We start from the raw sequence: 24,683 nt of genomic DNA, 5'->3' as shown, positions 1-24,683 counted from the left end.
TGAAATAATAGCAATGATGATAATAAAAACTTGAATCACCGACAACCAATTTTATTATTATGTGTCTGTCTGTCGATGTTGCGTTTGCCGCTGTACAGTACATATATGCCCGTAAGTACCTTTATAGTGAGTGTTTATAGTGTCGAGTAGTATACGAATGAATTTTTGTATCATATTATGCTCTGCTCTTCAGTTAGATGTGTTTCGTGAGCTTGTGTGAGTGTTAGGTGAGTATCAAGTAGTGTTGCGTTGTTGGTGCAGCCACTTAAAAGTACAGGGAATTGTGGCATAGCAGTTGGATGGATGGGTAACGAGCGAGCGGAAGGTAAGAAAATTTAAGCTTTTTTTGAGTTAAATTTTTTTTTTTATTATTTTTAGGAGTCAACTTTAGAGTTTGAAGTTTACAAAAGAATTTTTGAGAAGCTATAATCCTACTTTATCCAATTTAAGACCTATTAAAAATTACAGAAGCTCACAAATTCGAAGAAAAACGTAATTGGAGTGACGTTTTACAGAAGAAATTTTGAATTTATAATCCTATTTGAACAAAAGCTTAAATAAATTAACTACGTTAATTTCTTCAACCAAAAAATTTTTAAAGAAATATGGAAAAAAGTGTTATCAATATGAACAAGATAAGGATAAATGATCATTAATTATTTAATTCGTTAAGGCAAAGAAACAAGGAATCTTTTAGGCTCGTTGGATGGCAAAACATATTAACGATTTAAGACATTTTTGCTTAAACCTTGGTAAACGCTCAAAAACTTCTTTTAATTTACCTTTTCGAAAATAATTTTGTAGTTTTAAAGCTTTTTAAGATATTTTTCTGAACTTTATAAATTTTTAAAAAATTCTTGAAAAAAATTTAAATTAAATTAATTAAAAATATTAATTAGAAAAATTAAAATTGAATTAAAAATAAAAATAACTTTTTGTTATTAAATTATTTTTTTTTAAATAAAAAATATTTAAATTAACAAAAATTATAATTTAATATATTTTTTTAAATTTCTATTTATTTGTATATTTTTTAAATAATTTATTAATTTTTTTATTTTAATGAAATTCTTTAAAACTTGTCAAAATGAAAATAAATAGTTTTATCCAATTTAAAAGTATTTAAAAAATATTATAAAAATTACAAAAAATTCTATAAATGATCAAAAACTAAATTCAAACACATAATTTTGTTTTAAGTTTTACAATTTAAATTTATTTAAAAAAATAAAATAAAATAATTAGATATTTTTTAGAATTTTTTAAAAAAATAATTGATTAAAAAATTAAAAATTATTGAAAAAAAAAAGATTTTTCTTTAGAATTTTTTAAAAAATTAATTAATTAAAAAATTAAAATTAATGTGAAAAAAATAAAAGTAAATATCATTACTTTTTTTATTTTTTTCACATTAATTTTTATTTAATTTAATTATTATTATTTTTTTGAAATTTTTAAAAAAATAATTGATTAAAAATAATTTAAACTAATTTCAAATTTTAAAAAATTATAAAAAAAAATTAAAAAAAAATATTTTTTTTTTATTACAAAAATCTAACTGTCTCTCATTACTTTAGGCATTAAATCAAAAGCGAAAACTGAACGAATAAATGGACCTACATCAATTGATTCACATCATCGAAAGATGGACATACTAACAAAAACTTTGCTTCAAAATCACACAATTGAAATCCTCTGAGGTCTATAAGACAAACATCTCTCGTGACACAATCCTCCAAATACCGACCAAATTCGTACATATGTTTCAGTTTTATAATGACTCGCTACATAACCAGACTCGAAAAAGGGGAGCTATATAACATTCTCGTTTAACACTATTTATTTATATTCTTGTCTATGTGTCGTCTACCTTATGTACGCCACTTAAAATATACAACACTCGACTATCTAAAAGCATGAGTGGCACATGTTCGATTGTGCAATTGTTGTTGTTCCTATTAACGTTGATATAATTTTTGCTCCGTTCAAAACGACTCTCAGTATGCTGATTCAATGGAAACTATCACATAGCTTTCTTTCTGCTTCGACAATTTGTTATTGAGCTAAACGGAAAGGAGAGTTCAGAGGTGTGAATTTTTCCATAACTCATCTTCACACACACGTCGTTTCCTTAAAAATTACTGTTGAACATGAAATTATTGAGAAGGGTTGTGTTTGTCGTCTTTTTTTAAAATTCAGGCACCCTCTTATTCAAATTGACCCCCATTCCCTGGCAGCACAATTTCATGCATGTTTTCCTCTTCATCATTAAATCATTTTCACAGCTTTATGTCTCTTTTTGCGTGTGTCGCAGTCCCGAGGTACATAACTTTTACTCATTGGAAGTCCCATTTTCATGCGAAAACCAAAAAAATATATAAAAAAGGAACATCGTTCTTATTTATTATTATTTTATGTACAACTTTCGCAAGTCTGGAACGCCAAAAGAGACCCGAGATGATGTGAAATAACAAACAATTTCTACTACGACGATGTACATAAATTTTTCAAACAAGGGAAAAAATTATATTGCACTTCAGTCTGCGAGCGTTTGAAAGAAAAATGAAGACAGGCGGAATAATTTTTTTTTATCATGGTAGATAGTATTCCGAAATAGAGAAAGAAAAACATTTATAACAGAAAACAAATGAAAAAAAAGTTTGTTTTTTGACGTACCTTGCTTCACTGACACAAAACTACAAAAATTTTATTTGAATGCGAGCGAATGGGATGATATAATATTTTTTTTATACAGAGGCAGAAATAGCGAATAAAAATTTTTCACATAAAATTTTAAAAAAATTCTTAAGACAGGCACTGAATTTTTGAGAAATCGTATTTGAGAAGGAAAAAAAAGTTTGTCTTGACTAAAAAGGAAATAATATTGCACAATATAAATGAAATATGAAAAGCAAAGGCAAACGATAGGCACTTATCATCAAAAAAATGAGAAAATGTGGTGAATAGTCTTCTTATGTTTCAACGATGAGAAATAGGGAAAATGCATAGAGGTAAAAAGTGTGTAATTTAATGATAGTCGGGATTTTCCTTTGTAAATTCAGTTTGTTTTGTCTACCTGTTTCTCCTTGTTGATGGCTGCGTCATCAGAAATTCATAAGAAAAAGTTGACTCATTCGCTGATTTCAATCAAAAGTTTAAACTGGGTCGCATTTTTTTCTTGATATAAACTTTTAAAATTCAAATTTATCAAAGAAAAAAAATAAAATATCAAATAAATATTTTTTTAATTAAAAAAAAATTATTTCGGGAAAGTTTCTTTAATTAATTAATTAATTTTTTTTTTAAATTTATATTAAATTTTAAACTTTTCAAAAAAACAATAAAAAAGTACATAATTGAAAAAAAATTATTTTAATTTTTTTTATTTATTTTTTATTAAATTTTTTATTGAATTTATTAAATTATTTTTTTTTTTAGAAAAATTAAAATTATTTTTTTTTTTAAATAAAAAAAAAATTTAAATTAAATATTTTTTTTTTAAATTAAATTAATTTTTTTTTAAATTATTTTAATTTTTTTTTTATTTTTTATTAATTTTTTTATTGAATTTATTAAATTATTTTTTTTAATTAAAACTATTTTTTTAATAAATTAAAAAATTAATTAAATTAAATATTAAAATTTCTTTTAATTTTTAAAATAATTTCAAAATTCAATAAAAAGCACCTAAAAATCTCAAAAGTAGAACAGAAAAGATAAATTCACAAAATTTTTCTTCATATAAAACTAATTTCCAAGAAGAACTTTTGCAATTCGATGACAAATTTAATGAAATAAAATAAATCATTCGTTCAATTTTCGTCTTCTTCGCACATGTTTTTTTTTTGCCTTTTTGCTCCAGAAACGTTCCATACATTTTTCATTAGATACTGTCACGATTTGCAAGACAATTGTTCGAAAAATTATTGTTTGAATCGATCCGCAAGTAGTTACGACAATGCATAAATATGCATTAAATTAGTCATTATTGGCTTTAATGAATGTGATTATGATAATATGCTAATGAACGGTAACTGCAACGATGATCGTTCTTGTAATAGAGTGCGTGATTAATGACATGCCAATACTTGCATTCCAATAAAATAATCTCGAGAGACCGTAATGGTGAGTCACAGTTACAAATGTCAAAAGTTACTCTCCAAAGACGATTTTTAACGGATTTTTTCTCAAGGTCAATAAAAAACGCATAAAACGGGATGTTTCAAATTATAGGTTAAAATTCCAATCAAAATTTATGGAGTCTGATTATTTTTTGCGTTTCTTTGTTCTCATGTTCTTGACTACTATTAAATAACACAGAAATTTTGAAGATGCTTCCTTTAAATTTAAAATATTTCGTTGAGCAAAATTTTAATGATTCTGTTTTTTCGCAGAAATCGGAACATAAAAGAAGAAGAGACATAAATTCATATAATTCTTAAATAAACTGTGTGTTCTGAATGTATGAGAATGAACGGCTTCTGTTCTATTATTTAATGTTAGGGAGATGCATTGGATTACTAAATTCTTGAAATTTTGTAGTTTTGAAGCTTTTTAAGAAATTTTCTAAACTTTATAAATTTTTTAAAAATTCTTGAAAAAAAAATTAAATTAAATGAATTAAAAATATCAATTAGAAAAATAAAAATTGAATTAAAAACAAAAATAACTTATTTTATTATATTATTTTTTTTGTTCAAACATAAAAAATATTTAAATTAACAAAAATTATAATTTAATATTTTTTTTTAATTTTATTTATTTGTATATTTTTTAAATAATTTATTAATTTTTTTAATTTAATGAAATTCTTTAATACTCATCAAAATTAAAAAAAAAAATAAATTTATCCAATTTAAATTATAAATTTTTAAATAATAAAAAATGATTAGATTTTTTAAGAATTTTTTAAAAAATAAAAAAAAATAATTAGATTTTTTTTAGAATATTTTAAAAAATTAATTAATTAAAAAATAAAAAAAATATTTAAAAAAAATTAATTTATATAATTTATTAATATTTTTAATTTAAACTTTGATTGAATGAAATTCTTTAAAAATTATCAAAATTAATTTATCCAATTTTAAAAGTATTTTTATGAATTTTTACATATTTTTAAATGAAAATAATTTAGAACAAAAAAATTAAATTAGGTATAAAAAATTTATATAAATGATTAAAAACTAAATTAATTTTAAAAAATAAAAAAAAAATAATTAGATTTTTTTTAGAAAATTTTAAAAAAATAATTAATTAAAAATTAAAATTAATTTGAAAAAAAAATTAAAATAAATAATTATTTTTTTTAAATAATAAATAAATTAAAAAAAAAATTTAAAAAATCATTTAAATAAAAAATTAAAAAATTTTTATAAAATCCAACTGTCTCTCATTACTTTAAAAGCACACTTATCTTCAATGTTTCCATTCATTGTCATTATTTGAACATTATTATTATTCTATTTAATTTCACATACAAATATCGCAACAGACACTTAACAATAGACTTTATGTTATCATTAAAGGACAATGACACAACTTTTCAACTCGTATTTTTTTTGCAACATGCCGCTCACATTTGCTCACATTTTGTAAGGAAAGAAAGAATTTTGTCTCATTTGGTAAAAATGAATATTTTTTTGGCTCGAATCCTACGAAAAATAGAACTTACAACGTGGCACGACGGCAAAATTATCATTCATTGTATTTAAATTAATTTTTGTGCTTCATAAATTTCATGTCGGAATGGCAAGCAATTGACTCTCATACATGAAATTAATGACCGAAATACCTGTCTCTGTGTTAAAAAATTAATTCTGCGCTAAAAATAGCAAATTTTTATAAAAATAATATCGTGTGAAAAAAATTTAAAATTAAAATCCCTTTTTTTTTGGCACCTACAGATTGAATTGTTAATCCCATTATGCCATTCACCGATTAATGTGAGCAATGGTCAAGCTAATTATTACCGATTATCGGAATTATTTATTTTTTTTTTGTATTGAATCAAATCGAGAATCAATTGAATAATAATTTTTTGGCGAGCGCTCTTGTTTTTTCCTCATTTTTTGGAGTAAAAAAATTTTAAAATAACACGTCCCTTTGCGGTTTTTCGAAAATTTTATTTATTTATAGGTAACCAATGAAAATAAGGTAATTGACCTGAAATAATTATTAAATAATGTGTAACTACTGAACAATTTTTCGTCGTCGTCTAGAGAACTACAATTTTGTGTCGAAAATGCAATAACTTTTAATTTTGTCGCATTTTTGTACGTTATTGGTCATGAAAAAAAAAATAAATTGGCCAAACGAGGAATTTATATGACTTTGTATGTGAGCCAAAGAGACAAGGAAATAAATTGAACATTGATTTACTGAAAAACTTTTGTGTCTTGTGGAGATTTTTATTTAAAAAAAGGCATTTTTTATTCGGAACAACAAAAAAAAGGAAAAATCAATTTTTTCAAAATTGATTGGCAAATTTTTTATCAAATTGAAAGTTAACGTCAAACGAATAGATTTTTGAAAAAAAAAAAATTTTCGATGAGACACAATTTAAAATTATTTTCGAAAAATTTAAATAGGTAGGTATATAAATAAATAAAAAATTAAATAATAAATTAAATTAAATTAAATAATAATAAAAAATTAAAAATTAAATTATTTTTTTTAATTAAATTAATTTTAAAAAAAATTAAAAAATTTTTTAAATTAAATAAAAATGTAAAAAAAAAAATAATTAAAAAATACTACCCATATTTTACAAAAATAAAATAATTAAAATAAAATATAAAAATAAATGAATTTAAATTAAAAATAATTATTAATTAATTAAAATAAAAAAATTAATAATTTAATTAATTTAAATAAATTCTAATTTTAATTTAAAAAATTTATTTAAAAATTAAATAAATAAATTTTATTAAAAAAAAATATTTAGGTACATTAAATTTAAAATTTATTTAATATTTTTTTAAATTTATATGTAATAAAATTTTATCCAAAAATTTTTTTCTTATCAAAAATCATATTTTTTTGCATCAAAAAAATATTTTTCAGATGATCACAAAATGGTACAAAAATTAAAACAACAAAAAATTCTTTTCATTCAATGTGCTTCATTGTAGCTGGCTTGTTATTGTTTGAACAATTTAACCGAGTTATCGCTGTTTTCATCATCAATCAATTGAAAAGCGCGAAAAATTGAAATTATTATTATTTATTACGATAACACACATTTCGCATACAATGTCTCGCTTTTCGTTCAATTTATCACGTGAACCAAACAGAAAAATAGCTGAAATGGCAACAATCTAGGTTGGCATTTTTCAATGTTTCTAGGCTGCACAGACACGCGTTTTCCTTTTCATTCAGTAGAAATTTCGGTTTTCAGGTCATATTTGCTTGACTCCTTGACTCGATTGTGTTTCACAGTTTATACAGTTGTTCGACGAGAATCTTGTTGTTTAATAATGAAAATTGCTTTTTTGTCAAGGGAAATAAGGGCATTGGGTTAATGCACATTCAGGCTTTAGTTTAGGTGAAAAATGAAAAAAAAAAGTGAAAAGGGGGTTGACACGAAGAAAAACTGTTAATTGAACATTTTAATTGAGTTTGTTTGACTTTTTTTTTCAAAAATAAAATTTTTTAAAATTCATAAATACTAAAATAAATGATTTACTGAACTGAAGAAAATTAAATTTTTTTTTAATTTTTTTAAATCAATTATTTGAAAAAAAAAATATTGAAAAAAGGTCATGTTTAAGCTCGAAAACTTATTTCCTATAAAATCTATTAAGAAAATAAATTTTATAATTTTTAATTGAAAAATATAAAATTTTAAATAAAATAAAAAAATAATTGATTTTATTAATTAAAAAGCAAAATTAATTAAAAATAATATTTTTAAAATAAAAGATAAAAAATCTTAAATTTTTTATTTATTAAAATTCAACTTAAAATTTCTCCTCTTTTAATTAAAAAAAAAATAAAATAAAAAAAAATTGAAGAATTCAGAAAATAAATATTTTAATAAAAATTAAATTAAAAAAATAATTAATTAATTTTATATTTATTTATTAATTAATTTAAGGAAAAAATGTAATTTATTTTTTTTTTGCTATTTTACAAAATTAAGTATTCTTCTTAAAAACAATTAAATTACCTTATTATTTTCAACGAAGAAAAAAATTTATTAATATTTAAAAAAATATTTTTTATTCAATTAAAGAATTAATTAATTAAATAAATAAAAAAAATAAATTTAATTTTCCATGAAAATATAGGTACGAATAATTTTTTTTTTCAAAAAAAAATCTAAATTAAGATTTTAAAGATAATTTTATGAGAAGTTTAATTTTAAAAGTTAATTTAAAATATAAAGAAAAATATTATGAAATTTTTTTAAAAGGAGAAATTGATTTAAAAAGGAATCAAAATTAATTATTTTTTATAAAAACATTAAATTTATTTTATTTTTTCCTTTAGCAAAATTTAAAAAAATAAAAATTCAATTTTAACTTTCACAAATCATCAACGACCTTCGGTTTATTCAAAAATTTCTTGACACTTTTATCCAATGTAATTCCCATTTGCTTCTCATGCCCAATCAAATGCGATCGATAACATCCCCGATCTCCATACCGCTGCCCACAAACCTCGCATTCGTACGGTTTCTCGCCCGTGTGATGTCTCACGTGAATTTTCAGATCTTCCTTCGTGCGAAAAGCCTTCTCGCAAAACGAACACGTGAACGGCCTAATATCGAGATGCGTCTTTTCATGTCGCTCCTGATTTGACTTCGAGGGAAATCCTTTGCCGCAAAATTTACAATGAAAGGGTTTTTCGGCGTCGTCGAGATGAAGCAATTTGTGGCGCGCAAAGCTGTGTTTGTCGTGCGTCACAAAATCGCACACATTGCACATAATTTGGGGTTTTCGCTCTTTGGGCACGTGAATTTTGTACCGATGAATTTTCACGTCGGACTGTTGTTTGAAGAGTTTTCCGCAATCGGGGCACGGAAATGGCCGCAAACTCGAATGAACCGTTTGAATGTGTTGCCCGAGATGCGTTTTGCACGTAAATCGCTTTCGGCAAGTGTCGCACTTGAATTTCGCGTCTTTGATGTGATGCACTCGCATGTGATAAACGACGGTGGCTTTCGAGGGAAACGTATTTCGCGTCGTACAAATGTCGCAGATGAAAGGACGAGGATTTCCCGTGTGAACTTTTATTTTGTGCAACTCTAATTCACGTTCGCACCACGTTCCCCAACCACAAGTCTCGCAAGTGAAATTTATCTGACGCTCGTGAAGGGTTTGTTCGTGCCGGCGCGCGATACTAAATCGCTTGAAGACTCGTTGGCAGTATTTACAAGCGAATTTCCGTTTCGAAATCGTGTCTTTTTCCTTTAATTCATCAGTTTTTTCCTTAATTTCGACATTTTCTGCCTTTTTTTCAACCGCATTTCCCTTTGAACTCTTTTTTTCCTGCCGATTTCTGTTAATTTTACAAAATTTCTCGTGCATCGCAAGTCCTTGAACGTTTTTCAAGCCTTTTCCACAAAATTTACATTCCCAATTTTTATTTTCTGGCTCTTCCAAGGTCTCCTGATTTTTTGTTGGAACACTTTCTTCCTGAGATTCATCGAAAAATAGCTTAAAAGTGTCATTTTCTTCAATTTTAACGATAGTTGGTTCCAAAATCTCATCAAATTCAGTCGTCACAGGAGAATTTGGGGTTCCGTAAATGCAAATTTGGAAGTTGTTGGTACAAGAAGAGCATTTGCCGACTAAGTTTTCTCCGAAATCCACAAAAATCTTTGAAAGTCCAACAGGTTTTTCAACAATTCGGGCTTCTCGAACTTGTTTTGTGAGGAAATCAATGTCCAGGAACACGTTGACGTCCTGTATCGTCATTTTTTGGGGTTTAATTCATAAATTTTTGATTTTTTTGAGTGATTTTATGATAGAAAATTAAAATTTTTTTAAAGTCTTCACTCTTTTGTTGTTTATTTACATTTTTTGTGAGTGTCAAAAGGAGTGAAATGTGTTGAAAATGAAAAAAATTTGAATCTCATTTTATTTATTTTTCGTTAAAATTATAAAATTGTTAAAAATATTTTTAAAAATTAATTTAGTTTTTTTAAATTTTTATTTAATTTTTTCAAAAATTAATTTTTTTAGAATATTTTTTTATTTCAAATTCTAAGTTAAAAAAATTAAAATTAATAAAAAATAGTTAAAAAAAAATTAATTCTTCTCAAATTTTGGAAAAATTGAAATAGGTATAAAAAAAATAAAATTAATAAATAAGAATAATTCTCTTTTCTCATTTAAAATTTTAAGGTAAAAAAATAAAATTAATAAAAAATTTAAAAAAAAAATAATTAAATATTAATTATAATTATTATAATAAAATAATTTTTCTCAAATTTTCGAAAAATAAAAATAAGATTTTATTTATTATTTTTAGATTTTATATTGAAAAATAATTTTAAAAATTTAATTTAGGTAATTTTAAATTAATTTTAACTTTAATTTTTTTAAATTTTATTTTTCATTAGTTTTAATTTTTTTAAACATAGAATTTTAAATAAAAAATTAGTAATTTTAAAAATTATAAAAAATAAGACTTTTTCATGAAAAAAAAAACAAATTAGTCCAAAAAAAGTTTTCATATTAGAAAAATTAAATTTTTAATTTTATAAAACCAAAAATTTTACATAAAATAGAAAAAAATTAATATTTTTAATTAATTTTTCAAGAAAAAAATATTTAAAAAAAATTAATTTTGAGAATATGTATTTTTTTTTTAATTTTTAAAAATTTTTAGAGCTTACCTAAAATTTTTTGCAATGCTTTTATTAATAAAAAAAAAAAATTATTTAAATATTTTTTAAAAATATTTTTTGAAAAAATCTTCTAAAAATTCAAAAATGTCTTCGAAAAGGCTTCGAATTTTTTTTTCAAAATTTCCTGAAAATTTAAAATTTATGCAAAAAAAAAACTAAAATTTTTAATCTAATTTCATTTATTTTTCGTTAAAATTCACAAATAATAAAAATTCCGTAAATATTTTGAATATTTCTCACTTTCATGACTTTTTTTATGTTAAGTAAATATTTTAAAGCATCTACATTTGTTTTAAAATCAGCTTCGAAATGGCTTTTGTCGCCTCATTGGCATTCGGTATCAGAAATCTATCCATGTCTGTGATGATCAAATTTTCTCCCTCAGGTACGCCATATTTGAACGTTATCAAATTCTGATGTCGCTTCTTCGCCGTTATCTTCACAATCGAGCTCAACGATCGTTTTGCGACAATTTTCGCCAAATTATCTTGTCCCAATTCGCGCAGAATGATGATGTGATTGTCCGTGAAAGCGAGCACGGTGTCGTACATGAAGCCGTTCATGTGAACTTCTTGGCACGTGAACGAACGCACAATCGACGAATCTTTCAGGAAATTCGGTAAATTCAGGGTTTCGTGTGACTCGTCCTCCTCTTGGAACACGGGACTCGACATTTCGCCGTCGTCGGTGTCGTCGATGGAGAAAACGGGCGGCACATTTCGGTAACGTTTGCCATTGCGCTCGTTCGGGTAAACGTGACGTTCGGTAAGTGGCGTTGAGGGCGTTTGAACTGGGTTGACGATGTATTCGATGATTTTTCCTTTGACTTCGGCGCTTTTTGACTTCATCACGGAGGAGATTTTGCCGAATAAGTCGTGTGATGTGGATTTTGTGAGCTTTGCGGAGGATTCGGATGTCACTGAGGTGTCTTTGTCGGACTGAAATTGAATGAAAAATATTAAAAATTAACAAATTTTTATGCTTTTAATAAAAATTTTCCAAAAATTTCAATATTTTTTTTAATTTTTATTTTAATATTTTAAATTTATTTTTTTAAATTTATTTTAAATATTTTATTAAATTTATTATTAAATATTTTTATTTAATTTTTTTTTTTAATTTTTTTTTAATTTTTGGAAATTAAATTAAATTTTAATTTTATTATTTGGTTTTATTTTTAATAAAAATTTTCTAAAAATTTTTAAAAATATTTTATAATTTTATATGATTTTTTTAAATTCGTGAATTTACGAATTTTCTAATTTGCTCAAAAATTAACGTATTATGCAAGAATTTTCATTTTTTTCATTGTTAAAATAATTTAAAAATCGAGCAAAAAAATATAAAAAAAAAATTAAGAAAAATTTCCAAATTATGAAAATGTTACAAAATTATGTAAAATTATGATAAAAATTTTCGCTAAATTTTTAAAAGTTAAAATCTTATATTGTTATATTTGAAATTAAATACGAAATTATAAAATAAAAAAAATAATTATTTAAATTTAAAATTTAATTATTTTATTTTTAAAAGTTTAAATTAAATTATTTAATAATTAAAAATAAAATTTAAATTAAATTAAAAAATGTTTTAATTTTTTCTTAATTTTTGTTAAATATTTTTTTTTTATTTTATTTAATAATTTTATTTATTTTTTTTTTCATATTTTCAGTTTAAAAAAATTTTGAAATTTAAATATATTTTCCAAAAATTTAAAAAAAAATTAAATTTTTAATAATTTTTTAAACTTTTTAAAGAAATTTTATGAAAGTCGATTAAAAAATATTTTTTTTAAATAAAAACTTACATTTGTTCCATTTTCTCTCTTCTTGACACAAACGGAGCACTTTGCCATGTTATGTTCCTCCAAGCAATCCAACATGTGATCCCCAAAGTAATCGTGAATCGCCTGAAATCCTCCGCTCAAAACCGAGATATATTTCGTATTTTTCTGCAAAAAGGACGAAATCACCATAAAAACGTACGCATCGTTATCCGACACGAAACACAAATGCTCGCCACTCGCATGTAATTCAATCGCTTGTTTTTGGCTTCGCAACAATCCATTCACCGCAGTTTGAAATGCCGCCGGATCTGCCAACATCAAATTATAGTCCAAGTGAAACGCATTCGACAAATGCCCATTATTGTATTCATCAGCGCTGCGACAATCCACGAGGAAAAATTTACAGGCATCGGGATGCGTTCGCTCGATGGAACTCACTTCAACGAGCTCATTAACACTCACTGGCAAGCAAAGGGCCTCGGAAATGCCGATTTTTTGTCCTGCTGCTTGAGAAGTTTTACTCGCAAGCCCGAAGAACGTTTGGAATGTTTCCGTTTTGAAGGTCGAGGGCGTCTTGAGGGAATAATATTGAGCCAGCTGCATGAAATCCTGAACATCTTCTTGCTCCAAAGCACTTGCCATGTTCTTCAAGTAGTCAACAATGATGGTTTTTTCCTCAGATTGCATCGCCATGATGTTGTCACGACCGTTAATCAGCATAATGAGGCTCATGAAGAAAATTAGGAAGGGATCGTTGTGCTGAAAGTACACGTCCCATAGCGAAAGTACGACTGGCAAGGTGCATGTGGCGCCGAAAAGTGTATTGAACCAATGACTTGCATACAATTCCGGCGTAATTCGTTTGCTATCGAGAAATGACAGCAATTCTGGGTCGTGATATTGCAAAAGGAGGCGCAATAATGGAAATGCCTCCTTTGCGTTCTTTGGAATGTAACTATCGCGGATGCTTTCGAACAAGTTGTAGGTTTCTAAAATAAAAAAAAAAATCAAAAATTTAGGAAAAAAAAAATCAGATTTGAAAAAAATTTTGACTTAAGGTTTAACTTAAGAGACTTAAACTTTGACTTAAGACTTAAACATCAACTTAAGACTTAATAAAACAGAAAAATTAGGTATTTTTTTTTAAAGAAAGTCTTAAATTTTGACTTAAGCTTGACTTAAACTTTAGTTTGAATTAAGACTTAAACTTTTAAGTCAAAGAAAAATTATCAAAAAGCTTTAAAATTCAACTTAAGCATGACTTAAATTCAAAAGTTTAAACAAAAAGTAAAAGAATTGTTTTAAAAAACTTAATTTATTTCAACTTAAGCTTAAGTTCAAAAAACTTAAGAGACTTAAACTTAAATTTTTGGAGATTCTTTCAAAAGAAATTTTTTATTTTGACTTAAGGTTGACTTAAACTTTAGTTTGAACTTAAGACTTAAACTTTTAAGCCAAAAAATATTTCTTATAAAACTTTTAATTTGACTTAAGCATGACTTAACATAAACTTTAAATTAAGTCAAAGAATCGTTTTAAAAAATATTTTATTTAAACTTAAGCTTAAGTTCAAAAAACTTAAGAGACTTAAACTTAAAAATTTAAAGATTCTTTCGAAAGAAAACTTTTTATATTAACTTAAGGTTGACTTAAACTTGAGACTCATTAAAAACTTAAGCTTTTAACAGAAATAAATTTTCTAAAAAAATCTTTTTATCTTGACTTAAGCTTAAGTTTTAGAAAAAAAATTTTTTTTTAAATTTATAAATAAATTTTGGGAAAAAATATTTTTTTTTTCTTCATTTTTCTTTTTGAAAAAATTAAAAAAATATTTTTTTAAAAAATTATCTAATCTAAGTCAAAATTAAGAAATTGGTCTAAAAATTTTTTTTTTAAATTTTAAATTTTTTTGCTTTTTACTTGAGCTTAAGTCGACTTTTAACTTTAAAAATTTTTTACAGCTCGAAATAAATTTGAAAATCTCACCTGCTCTCGTAACTTTCAACGACAACAGCGGCAAAAGCAGATCAATCCAGCTCGAATCATACTCAACGCCCTTCCGTTTGCAATAAAAAGTACAAATTGACTCCAAATCTGACATGACAGCCATCAATTCCCAATCGTCGTCATTTCCCAATTTTTCGACAGACGCTTGAATATCGGTTCGCAGCCTACTTTGATACGGCAAATCGAAAACTTCGTCGAAACTTTTCATCGAGTCCTCTTTATTTCGCACATTTAGACAACAGAGCCACACTTCGGGACGAATTTGTTCGGGAATTTCGCGACCTTTGCAGATATTCAGAATGTCTGTTTGCTAAAAAAAAATAAAAAATATTTTTTTATTGGAAAAATTTAAGAAAAAGGAGCAACTTACGCCACAATCATTCTCCAATAAGGCAGATTCGAGCTCAATAATCCTGAAAAAAAATAATTTTTATGTTTTTAAAATTTTATGAAAAATTCGATATACGAAAAATTAAAAATTTACCAAATATTCTCGTCCATTTTGACGTTTTTAACTAATTTCGGTGACAATCGTCAATTTATTGCACTTGAATTTTATTGTTTCGCAAGCGTGACATCAGAAAAGAGCTCTGAATTTCGTGAAAATTTCGTGTTTTTATCTTTAATGATACGTCAATGTTAAAATTTTTACCCTCACGGACAGTTGAAAGTGTTTCATTTTCAAATCATTTCAATTTTTGTTTACATTTCGTAAAAAAAAACGAGTAAAAAATGAAAAATTGTAAACAAAAAAATTCGTATTTTTAAATTTTCATAAATTTTTCACTGAAATGCACGATAAACAGGAAATAAACTTACTTTTGGAGGTTGATCCTGTCACCGGACTCTTAAAAAATTACAAAATCATCAAAAATCTGAAAGATCAAATAAAGAAAAGTAAAATTTCGTTGGTTAAAAGTGACGAAGATGACTCCGAAAGAATCGCGAATTGCGATTGTTGCTCAAATCCTTACGAAATATTCCTGTATCAGCTTGAAAATGAGGCAAAAGAAGAGCTTGAACCAATTTCTGATGTAATTGAAGTCAAGGAGGAACAAATTTTCGTCGAACCAATTGTTCCATTGCCGGCGAAAACGAAGTTAAAGTCGAAAAAATTGAAGAAAAACCCGACAAAAAATGAGTTGAAACCCGAAATTGACCCAAAAATCCTTGAAATTGCTCAAAATTCAGCAAAACGCAAAGCAGGAAGACCCAAAAAAGGCGAAATTGTGATCCCGCAAAGGATTTTGGCGAAAAAAGTTTATGCAAAGAACGAAAATGGTTTCTACAAATGTGATAAATGTCAAACAGAATACGACAAATTGAGGCCTTTCAAGTTACATTTCCATTGTTGCAACGGAACAAACTTGGGACGTTATACAACAACTGAAACCCCTGGCTGCGGTTATTGCGGCAAACTTTATACAAATTGGCTCACTGCCCGTTCTCATGAAAAAATGAAACATGAAGCTGCCATAACTTACACTTGCGAAATTTGCGGTTATACCACAAAACACAAATATTCCTTCACAAATCACTTGTACATTCACGAGCCCAAGAAGCAGTTTATGTGCGATCTTTGCCAATATCGGTGCAGCAGTCGACACGGCATGAAGCAACATATGCAAATGATTCACCTGAAAATCGGAATTCACGTTTGTGAAGTTTGTGCGAAAATTTTCCCCAACTCGGAAGCTTTGAAATCGCATCTGGCTTATCAACATAGCGAAGAACGAAATTTTCCATGTCCAAATTGCGATAAAGCTTTTAAAACTAAAATAAACTTAAATTCGCATATTCAACGAATTCACATCCCGACAGAGTTGAAGGAAAAATTTCAATGTGAAAGATGCGATTTCTTCTCGTACTGCGGCAAAAGTTTCAAAGCTCATCAGGCGATTCATGTCGATACGGAAGATTGTCCTTATAAATGCCAAATTTGTCAACGAGGGTTCGTATCGAAACACAGATTTAAGGAACACGAGAAATCGCATTCAGATGAGAGGCCGTATCAATGCGATTATTGCGAAAAGGCTTTTAGACGAAAGGCGGATTGTAAAGTTCATATGAGATATCACACGGGCGAAAAACCGTATGAATGTGAGATTTGTAAGCAAAGGTATTCGGATAGAGGATGTTATAGATCGCATTTGATAGCGCATGAGAAGCAGCTGGGAATTGTATTGGATAAAAGTGTTAAAAAGTTCATGGAGAAGCCGATTGTTTTGTCGATAGACAATAAAAATTGAGATGCTGACTTTGTTTCTTGTTTTTAAATGTAATTTCATGTCATGTCAACTCGGAGTTTTCAAATCGAACTAAACATGCTCCAAAAATTGTAAAAAACGATATAAGGCCGCTCCAAATTTATTTCGAACTTTTTGTCCCAAAAACTTTTTTTCAAAATGGGGGGGGGGGGCAAAATAAAAAAAAAACGTTTTGAAATACTTTTTCATACAAAATGACAAAATTTTAACAGTTTTTTGTGATTAATCATTATTTTAGTTGTTTTTATGGTTTTTACATTGAGATTTGATAATTTAAAATTTATCTCAAAATATTTCAAGATAAAAATTTTAACAAAAAAATTTCGTAAAAATAACTGTCAATAAAGTTTGAAAATTATTTTTTTTTTTTTGAAAAAATTTTAAAGAAGAAAATTCGTGTTAAAATACGATTTTTAATATAAAAATTCTTAAAAATTTAAAATTTTTTTTAAAATTTAAAAAGACCAAAAAACAGTCAACTTTGATGAAATTTTTAATTTTTTTTTTTATTTTGCCACATTGGATTTTCGACTTTTGAAATAGGGCATGGGACAAAAAGTTCAAAAAAAAAATTGGAGCGGCCTTAAAACAAGGAAAAAATCATTTTGGAGCTCAAAAAATTTTTCATTGAAATTAAGTTCATTAAACTTTCGATTAGTTTTCCTATTTTTTTCAGAAAATCATAAATAAAAGATCTTTAATTTCTTTAAAAGACACAAAATTTAACCAATTATCTAAAGACATTTAGATTACAAATCCAGAAACTTAGTGTCATTCTCTTAAAGATCTTTAATTGATGATTTTCTGTAAAAATAGGCAAACTTTCGTTGATACTAAATTTCAATGAAAAAAAAAAAAGTTTTTTTTTTGAAAAAAATTTTAACGAAGAAAATTCATGTTAAAATAAGATTTTTAATCCATAGTTTTTAATACAAAAATTCTTAAAATTTGAAATTTTTTTAAAAAATTTTGTAAAAGTTTTAAAAAAAAATTTTTAAAAATTTTTTTTTTGACGGTCATTTTGAAAAAAAAATTTTTTTTTTTTATTTTGCCCCATTGGATTTTCGACTTTTGAAATGGGGCATGGGACAAAAAGTTTGGGAGCGGCCTTATATCGTTTTTTACCGCATTTTTAAGAAAAAATTGACAGTGACGGATTTATCCTTAGACTGATAAGGCTGAAGCCTTTGGTTCCGAGCTTTCTGTAGAACAAAATTCTTTAAAATAGGCCCTTAAATTGTTGAAAAAACCTTAGGCTGAGTTTCCAGTTAATCCGTGTTGAACTCGACTTGTTAAATTTTTAACTCAGAAGACTGCGATCTCTAACGTTGATGTCTTGTCCTGCAAAGTTATCTCAAAGCTTCTGTCATTTTATTTATTTTTTCATAAGTATCGTTCAGAGGGTTTTATAGACACAGCCAATTTTTAACTCTCTTTCATTGAATTTTTAATTTCTTAATAAAATCGTTTGAATTTTTGAATTGTTTTGTTCCATTTTCACTATTTTTTGTAAAGGAATAGTTGAAAAATGGAACAAAACAAACAAAATTTCATAAACAATAATTTTAATAGCGCAAAAATGCACGAAAAACAGGAAATAAATCTACTTTTAGAATTCGATAGCGTGACAGGAGCATTAAAAAAGTGCAAAATAATTGAAAATTTAAAAGATGAAATCAAAACTAACAAAATTTCATTGATAAATATCGAAAACGAACCCGATGAAAGACTTGGAAGTTGTAACATTTGTTCAAATTCTTATCAAATCGTATTATTTCAAGTCAACCATGAACCTGAAGAAGTACAAACAACCAAAATTGAGCCTCTTGAAGAATTTCCTGTGGCAGAAATTAAAACTGAAGTCTTTGTAGAACCCGTACAATTATTTCCAACAGAAGATTTTGATGACAAATCTCATTTTGAAACAGAAGAAGTCGAAGAAAAACATGATTTTAATGATAAACCTCAAAGAAGACCTCTTACAAAAGACATCAAAGTAGCTGAAGATGGTTCTGTCAAATGTCCTTACTGCCAATCAGAGTTCAGAAACAAATTAGCTCTTTCAGGTCATTTAAAGTTTTGTAACCCAAACACTGTTGGTCGATACACAAAAGGTACTAAACCGACTTGTAGCTATTGCGGCAAAACTTTTTCACAATGGGGCACTGCGAGAACTCACGAAAAGAAAATCCACGAAGGACGAATTCAATTTACTTGCGAGGTTTGTGGCTATAACACAACTAACAAAGATTCCTTTGAAAACCATCAACTTCGAGATCACAAAGAGGAGCAAAAACATGTCGTTTGTGATATTTGCGGATATCGTTGCAGTAACAAAAACAGCATTCGAGCCCATATTAAATTCGTTCATCTCAAAGTTGACACTGTAACTTGCGATTTATGCGGAAAAGTCTTTCAAAGTGATTCGAGACTCGCGATTCATCGATCTTATGCCCATAATGACGTCAAAAATTTTTCATGTTCGAATTGCGATAAAATGTTCAAGACCAAGAGATGTTTGTTAAATCATAATTATAAGATGCATACACCGACGGAGCTGAAGAAGAAATATTCCTGTGATCATTGCGAATACACGTCCTTCAATAAGTTTAGTTACAAACAGCATTTGGGACGACACATGGATGACGAAGAAAAACAGTTTCAATGTTCAGTTTGTCAAAAAACGTTTGTCTCAATTTATCGGCTGAAAGATCACGAAGTTACACATTTAGAGGAAAGAAAGTTCAGATGTTTGTTTTGTGAGAAAGGTTTCAAACGAAAAGCTGACCTGAAAATTCACACGAGACATCATACGGGCGAGAAACCGTATGAATGTGAGATTTGCAAGCAAAGGTATGCGGATAGAGGATGTTATAGATCGCATATTATAGCGCATGAGAAGCAGCTGGGGATTGTGTTGGATAAAAGTGTTAAGCGATTTGTGGAGAAAAAAGATTGAATGAAATAAATCAAAAGGTTCAAAAATGGAACAATTTTTCATTTTTGTCAAATATTTATTCAAATGGATAAAAATTTGTCAGAGGGCTCTAATTTATCATTTTTAATCATTTTGCAACTCAAAACTGACAAAAAATTGAAACTGAAAAAAAATGTTTCCTTTGACACAGTTTTGTTTTGAAAACTAAATCAAGAGGAAAAAACTGTGTCAAAAACTGTGTCAAAGTCATTTTTGTCAAATCTTGCTCCAAATGGATAAAAATTTGTCAGAGGGCTCTAATTTATCATTTTTAATCATTTTATAACTCAAAACTGCCAAAAAATTGAAACTGAAAAAAAATTTTTTCTTTGACATAGTTTTGTTTTAAAAACTAAATCAAGAGGAAAAAACTGTGTCAAAAACTGTGTCAAAGTCATTTTTGTCAAATCTTGCTCCAAATGGATAAAAATTTATCATCTAATTTATCATTTTTAATCATTTTATAACTCAAAACTGCCAAAAAATTGAAACTGAAAAAAAATTTTTCCTTTGAAAAACTAAATCAAGAGGAAAAAACTGTGTCAAAAACTGTGTCAAAGTCATTTTTGTCAAATCTTGCTCCAAATGGATAAAAATTTGTCAGAGGGCTCTAATTTATCATTTTTAATCATTTTATAACTCAAAACTGACAAAAAATTGAAACTGAAAAAAAATTTTCTGACACAAAAACTAAAAAGAGGAAAAAACTGTGTCAAAAACTGTGTCAAAGTCATTTTTGTCAAATCTTGCTCCAAATGGATAAAAATTTTTCAGAGGGCTCTAATTTATAATTTTTAATCATTTTATAACTCAAAATTGCCAAAAAATTGAAACTGAAAAAAAATTTTTCCTTTGACACAGTTTTGTTTTGAAAACTAAATCAAGAGGAAAAAACTGTGTCAAAAACTGTGTCAAAGTCATTTTTGTCAAATCTTGCTCCAAATGGATAAAAATTTGTCAGAGTGCTCTAATTTATTATTTTTACTCATTTTATAACTCAAAACTGCCAAAAAATTGAAACTGAAAAAAAATTTTTTCCTTTGACACAGTTTTGTTTTGAAAACTAAATCAAGAGGAAAAAACTGTGTCAAAAACTGTGTCAAAGTCATTTTTGTCAAATCTTGCTCCAAATGGATAAAAATTTGTCAGAGGGCTCTAATTTATCATTTTTAATCATTTTGCAAAAACTGCCAAAAAATTGAAACTGAAAAAAAATTTTTCCTTTGACACAGTTTTGTTTTGAAAACTAAATCAAGAGGAAAAAACTGTGTCAAAAACTGTGTCAAAGTCATTTTTGTCAAATCTTGCTCCAAATGGATAAAAATTTGTCAGAGGGCTCTAATTTATCATTTTTAATCATTTTATAACTCAAAACTGCCAAAAAATTGAAACTGAAAAAAAATTTTTTCTTTGACAGTTTTGTTTTGAAAACTAAATCAAGAGGAAAAAACTGTGTCAAAAACTGTGTCAAAGTCATTTTTGTCAAATCTTGCTCCAAATGGATAAAAATTTGTCAGAGGGCTCTAATTTATCATTTTTAATCATTTTATAACTCAAAACTGCCAAAAAATTGAAACTGAAAAAAAATTTTTTCTTTGACATAGTTTTGTTTTAAAAACTAAATCAAGAGCAAAAAAACTGTGTCAAAAACTGTGTCAAAGCCATTTTTGTCAAATCTTGCTCCAAATGGATAAAAATTTGTCAGAGGGCTCTAATTTATCATTTTTAATCATTTTATAACTCAAAACTGCCAAAAAATTGAAACTGAAAAAAAATTTTTTCTTTGACATAGTTTTGTTTTAAAAACTAAATCAAGAGCAAAAAAACTGTGTCAAAAACTGTGTCAAAGCCATTTTTGTCAAATCTTGCTCCAAATGGATAAAAATTTGTCAGAGGGCTCTAATTTATCATTTTTAATCATTTTATAACTCAAAACTGACAAAAAAATCCAAAAAATTGAAACTGAAAAAAAATTTTTTCTTTGACATAGTTTTGTTTTAAAAACTAAATCAAGAGCAAAAAACTGTGTCAAAAACTGTGTCAAAGTCATTTTTGTCAAATCTTGCTCCAAATGGATAAAAATTTGTCAGAGTGCTCTAATTTATTATTTTTACTCATTTTATAACTCAAAACTGCCAAAAAATTGAAACTGAAATTTTTTTTTTTCTTTGACATAGTTTTGTTTTGAAAACTAAATCAAGAGGAAAAAACTGTGTCAAAAACTGTGTCAAAGTCATTTTTGTCAAATCTTGCTCCAAATGGATAAAAATTTGTCAGAGGGCTCTAATTTATCATTTTTAATCATTTTATAACTCAAAACTGCCAAAAAATTGAAACTGAAAAAAAATTTTTCCTTTGACACAGTTTTGTTTTGAAAACTAAATCAAGAGGAAAAAACTGTGTCAAAAACTGTGTCAAAGTCATTTTTGTCAAATCTTGCTCCAAATGGATAAAAATTTGTCAGAGGGCTCTAATTTATCATTTTTAATCATTTTATAACTCAAAACTGCCAAAAAATTGAAACTGAAAAAAAATTTTTTCTTTGACATAGTTTTGTTTTAAAAACTAAATCAAGAGCAAAAAAACTGTGTCAAAAACTGTGTCAAAGTCATTTTTGTCAAATCTTGCTCCAAATGGATAAAAATTTGTCAGAGGGCTCTAATTTATCATTTTTAATCATTTTATAACTCAAAACTGCCAAAAAATTGAAACTGAAAAAAAATTTTTTCTTTGACATAGTTTTGTTTTGAAAACTAAATCAAGAGGAAAAAACTGTGTCAAAAACTGTGTCAAAGTCATTTTTGTCAAATCTTGCTCCAAATGGATAAAAATTTGTCAGAGGGCTCTAATTTATCATTTTTAATCATTTTATAACTCAAAACTGCCAAAAAATTGAAACTGAAAAAAATTTTTTCCTTTGACATAGTTTTGTTTTAAAAACTAAATCAAGAGGAAAAAACTGTGTCAAAAACTGTGTCAAAGTCATTTTTGTCAAATCTTGCTCCAAATGGATAAAAATTTGTCAGAGGGCTCTAATTTATCATTTTTAATCATTTTATAACTCAAAACTGCCAAAAAATTGAAACTGAAAAAAAATTTTTCCTTTGACACAGTTTTGTTTTGAAAACTAAATCAAGAGGAAAAAACTGTGTCAAAAACTGTGTCAAAGTCATTTTTGTCAAATCTTGCTCCAAATGGATAAAAATTTGTCAGAGGGCTCTAATTTATCATTTTTAATCATTTTGCAACTCAAAACTGCCAAAAAATTGAAACTGAAAAAAAATTTTTCCTTTGACACAGTTTTGTTTTGAAAACTAAATCAAGAGGAAAAAACTGTGTCAAAAACTGTGTCAAAGTCATTTTTGTCAAATCTTGCTCCAAATGGATAAAAATTTGTCAGAGGGCTCTAATTTATCATTTTTAATCATTTTATAACTCAAAACTGCCAAAAAATTGAAACTGAAAAAAAATTTTTTCTTTGACATAGTTTTGTTTTAAAAACTAAATCAAGAGCAAAAAAACTGTGTCAAAAACTGTGTCAAAGTCATTTTTGTCAAATCTTGCTCCAAATGGATAAAAATTTGTCAGAGGGCTCTAATTTATCATTTTTAATCATTTTATAACTCAAAACTGCAAAAAATTGAAACTGAAAAAAAATTTTTTCCTTTGACACAGTTTTGTTTTTTTGTCAAATCTTGCAAATGAGGGCTCTAATTTATCATTTTTAATCATTTTATAACTCAAAACTGCCAAAAAATTGAAACTGAAAAAAAATTTTTTCTTTGACATAGTTTTGTTTTAAAAACTAAATCAAGAGGAAAAAACTGTGTCAAAAACTGTGTCAAAGTCATTTTTGTCAAATCTTGCTCCAAATGGATAAAAATTTGTCAGAGGGCTCTAATTTATCATTTTTAATCATTTTATAACTCAAAACTGCCAAAAAATTGAAACTGAAAAAAAATTTTTCCTTTGACACAGTTTTGTTTTGAAAACTAAATCAAGAGGAAAAAACTGTGTCAAAAACTGTGTCAAAGTCATTTTTGTCAAATCTTGCTCCAAATGGATAAAAATTTGTCAGAGGGCTCTAATTTATCATTTTTAATCATTTTATAACTCAAAACTGCCAAAAAATTGAAACTGAAAAAAAATTTTTCCTTTGACACAGTTTTGTTTTGAAAACTAAATCAAGAGGAAAAAACTGTGTCAAAAACTGTGTCAAAGTCATTTTTGTCAAATCTTGCTCCAAATGGATACAAATTTGTTAAAGGGCTCTATTTTATCATTTTTAATCATTTTATAACTCAAAACTGCCAAAAAATTGAAACTGAAAAAAAATTTTTCCTTTGACACAGTTTTGTTTTGAAAACTAAATCAAGAGGAAAAAACTGTGTCAAAAACTGTGTCAAAGTCATTTTTGTCAAATCTTGCTCCAAATGGATAAAAATTTGTCAGAGGGCTCTAATTTATCATTTTTAATCATTTTGCAACTCAAAACTGCCAAAAAATTGAAACTGAAAAAAAATTTTTTCTTTGACATAGTTTTGTTTTAAAAACTAAATCAAGAGCAAAAAAACTGTGTCAAAAACTGTGTCAAAGCATTTTTGTCAAATCTTGCTCCAAATGGATAAAAATTTGTCAGAGGGCTCTAATTTATCATTTTTAATCATTTTATAACTCAAAACTGCCAAAAAATTGAAACTGAAAAAAAATTTTCCTTTGACACAGTTTTGTTTTGAAAACTAAATCAAGAGGAAAAAACTGTGTCAAAAACTGTGTCAAAGTCATTTTTGT

General features: G+C 26.3%; 3 protein-coding genes across 3 annotated transcripts; 1 reads left to right on the top strand and 2 right to left on the bottom strand.

Moving 5' to 3' along the window:
- Nucleotides 1-8,498: 8,498 nt before the first annotated feature.
- On the bottom strand, nucleotides 8,499-10,008 carry LOC134832109 (zinc finger protein OZF-like). The gene has a single exon (XM_063846009.1). It carries the CDS (start codon nucleotides 9,918-9,920, stop codon nucleotides 8,526-8,528), a length of 1,395 nt encoding a protein of 464 aa, XP_063702079.1. The 5' UTR covers nucleotides 9,921-10,008; the 3' UTR covers nucleotides 8,499-8,525.
- A 1,020-nt stretch (nucleotides 10,009-11,028) lies between these two features.
- Nucleotides 11,029-15,485, bottom strand: LOC134832108 (TBC1 domain family member 23). Its single transcript, XM_063846008.1, has 6 exons — nucleotides 15,468-15,485; nucleotides 15,133-15,268; nucleotides 15,019-15,061; nucleotides 14,628-14,958; nucleotides 12,663-13,630; nucleotides 11,029-11,793 (listed from the first exon to the last, which is right to left on the bottom strand). Exons 2-6 carry the CDS (start codon nucleotides 15,147-15,149, stop codon nucleotides 11,137-11,139), a joined length of 2,016 nt encoding a protein of 671 aa, XP_063702078.1. The 5' UTR covers nucleotides 15,150-15,268; nucleotides 15,468-15,485; the 3' UTR covers nucleotides 11,029-11,136.
- Nucleotides 15,440-19,874, top strand: LOC134828431 (zinc finger protein 99-like). Its single transcript, XM_063841409.1, has 2 exons — nucleotides 15,440-16,896; nucleotides 18,488-19,874. Exons 1-2 carry the CDS (start codon nucleotides 15,440-15,442, stop codon nucleotides 19,872-19,874), a joined length of 2,844 nt encoding a protein of 947 aa, XP_063697479.1.
- Nucleotides 19,875-24,683: the final 4,809 nt, after the last annotated feature.

Source organism: Culicoides brevitarsis, chromosome 2 (genome assembly GCF_036172545.1).
Source record: "Culicoides brevitarsis isolate CSIRO-B50_1 chromosome 2, AGI_CSIRO_Cbre_v1, whole genome shotgun sequence".
NCBI classification, from domain to species: domain Eukaryota; kingdom Metazoa; phylum Arthropoda; class Insecta; order Diptera; family Ceratopogonidae; genus Culicoides; species Culicoides brevitarsis.
The sequence above is the reverse complement of the archived record's forward strand: the minus strand, read 5'-3'. Positions and strand labels throughout refer to the sequence as shown.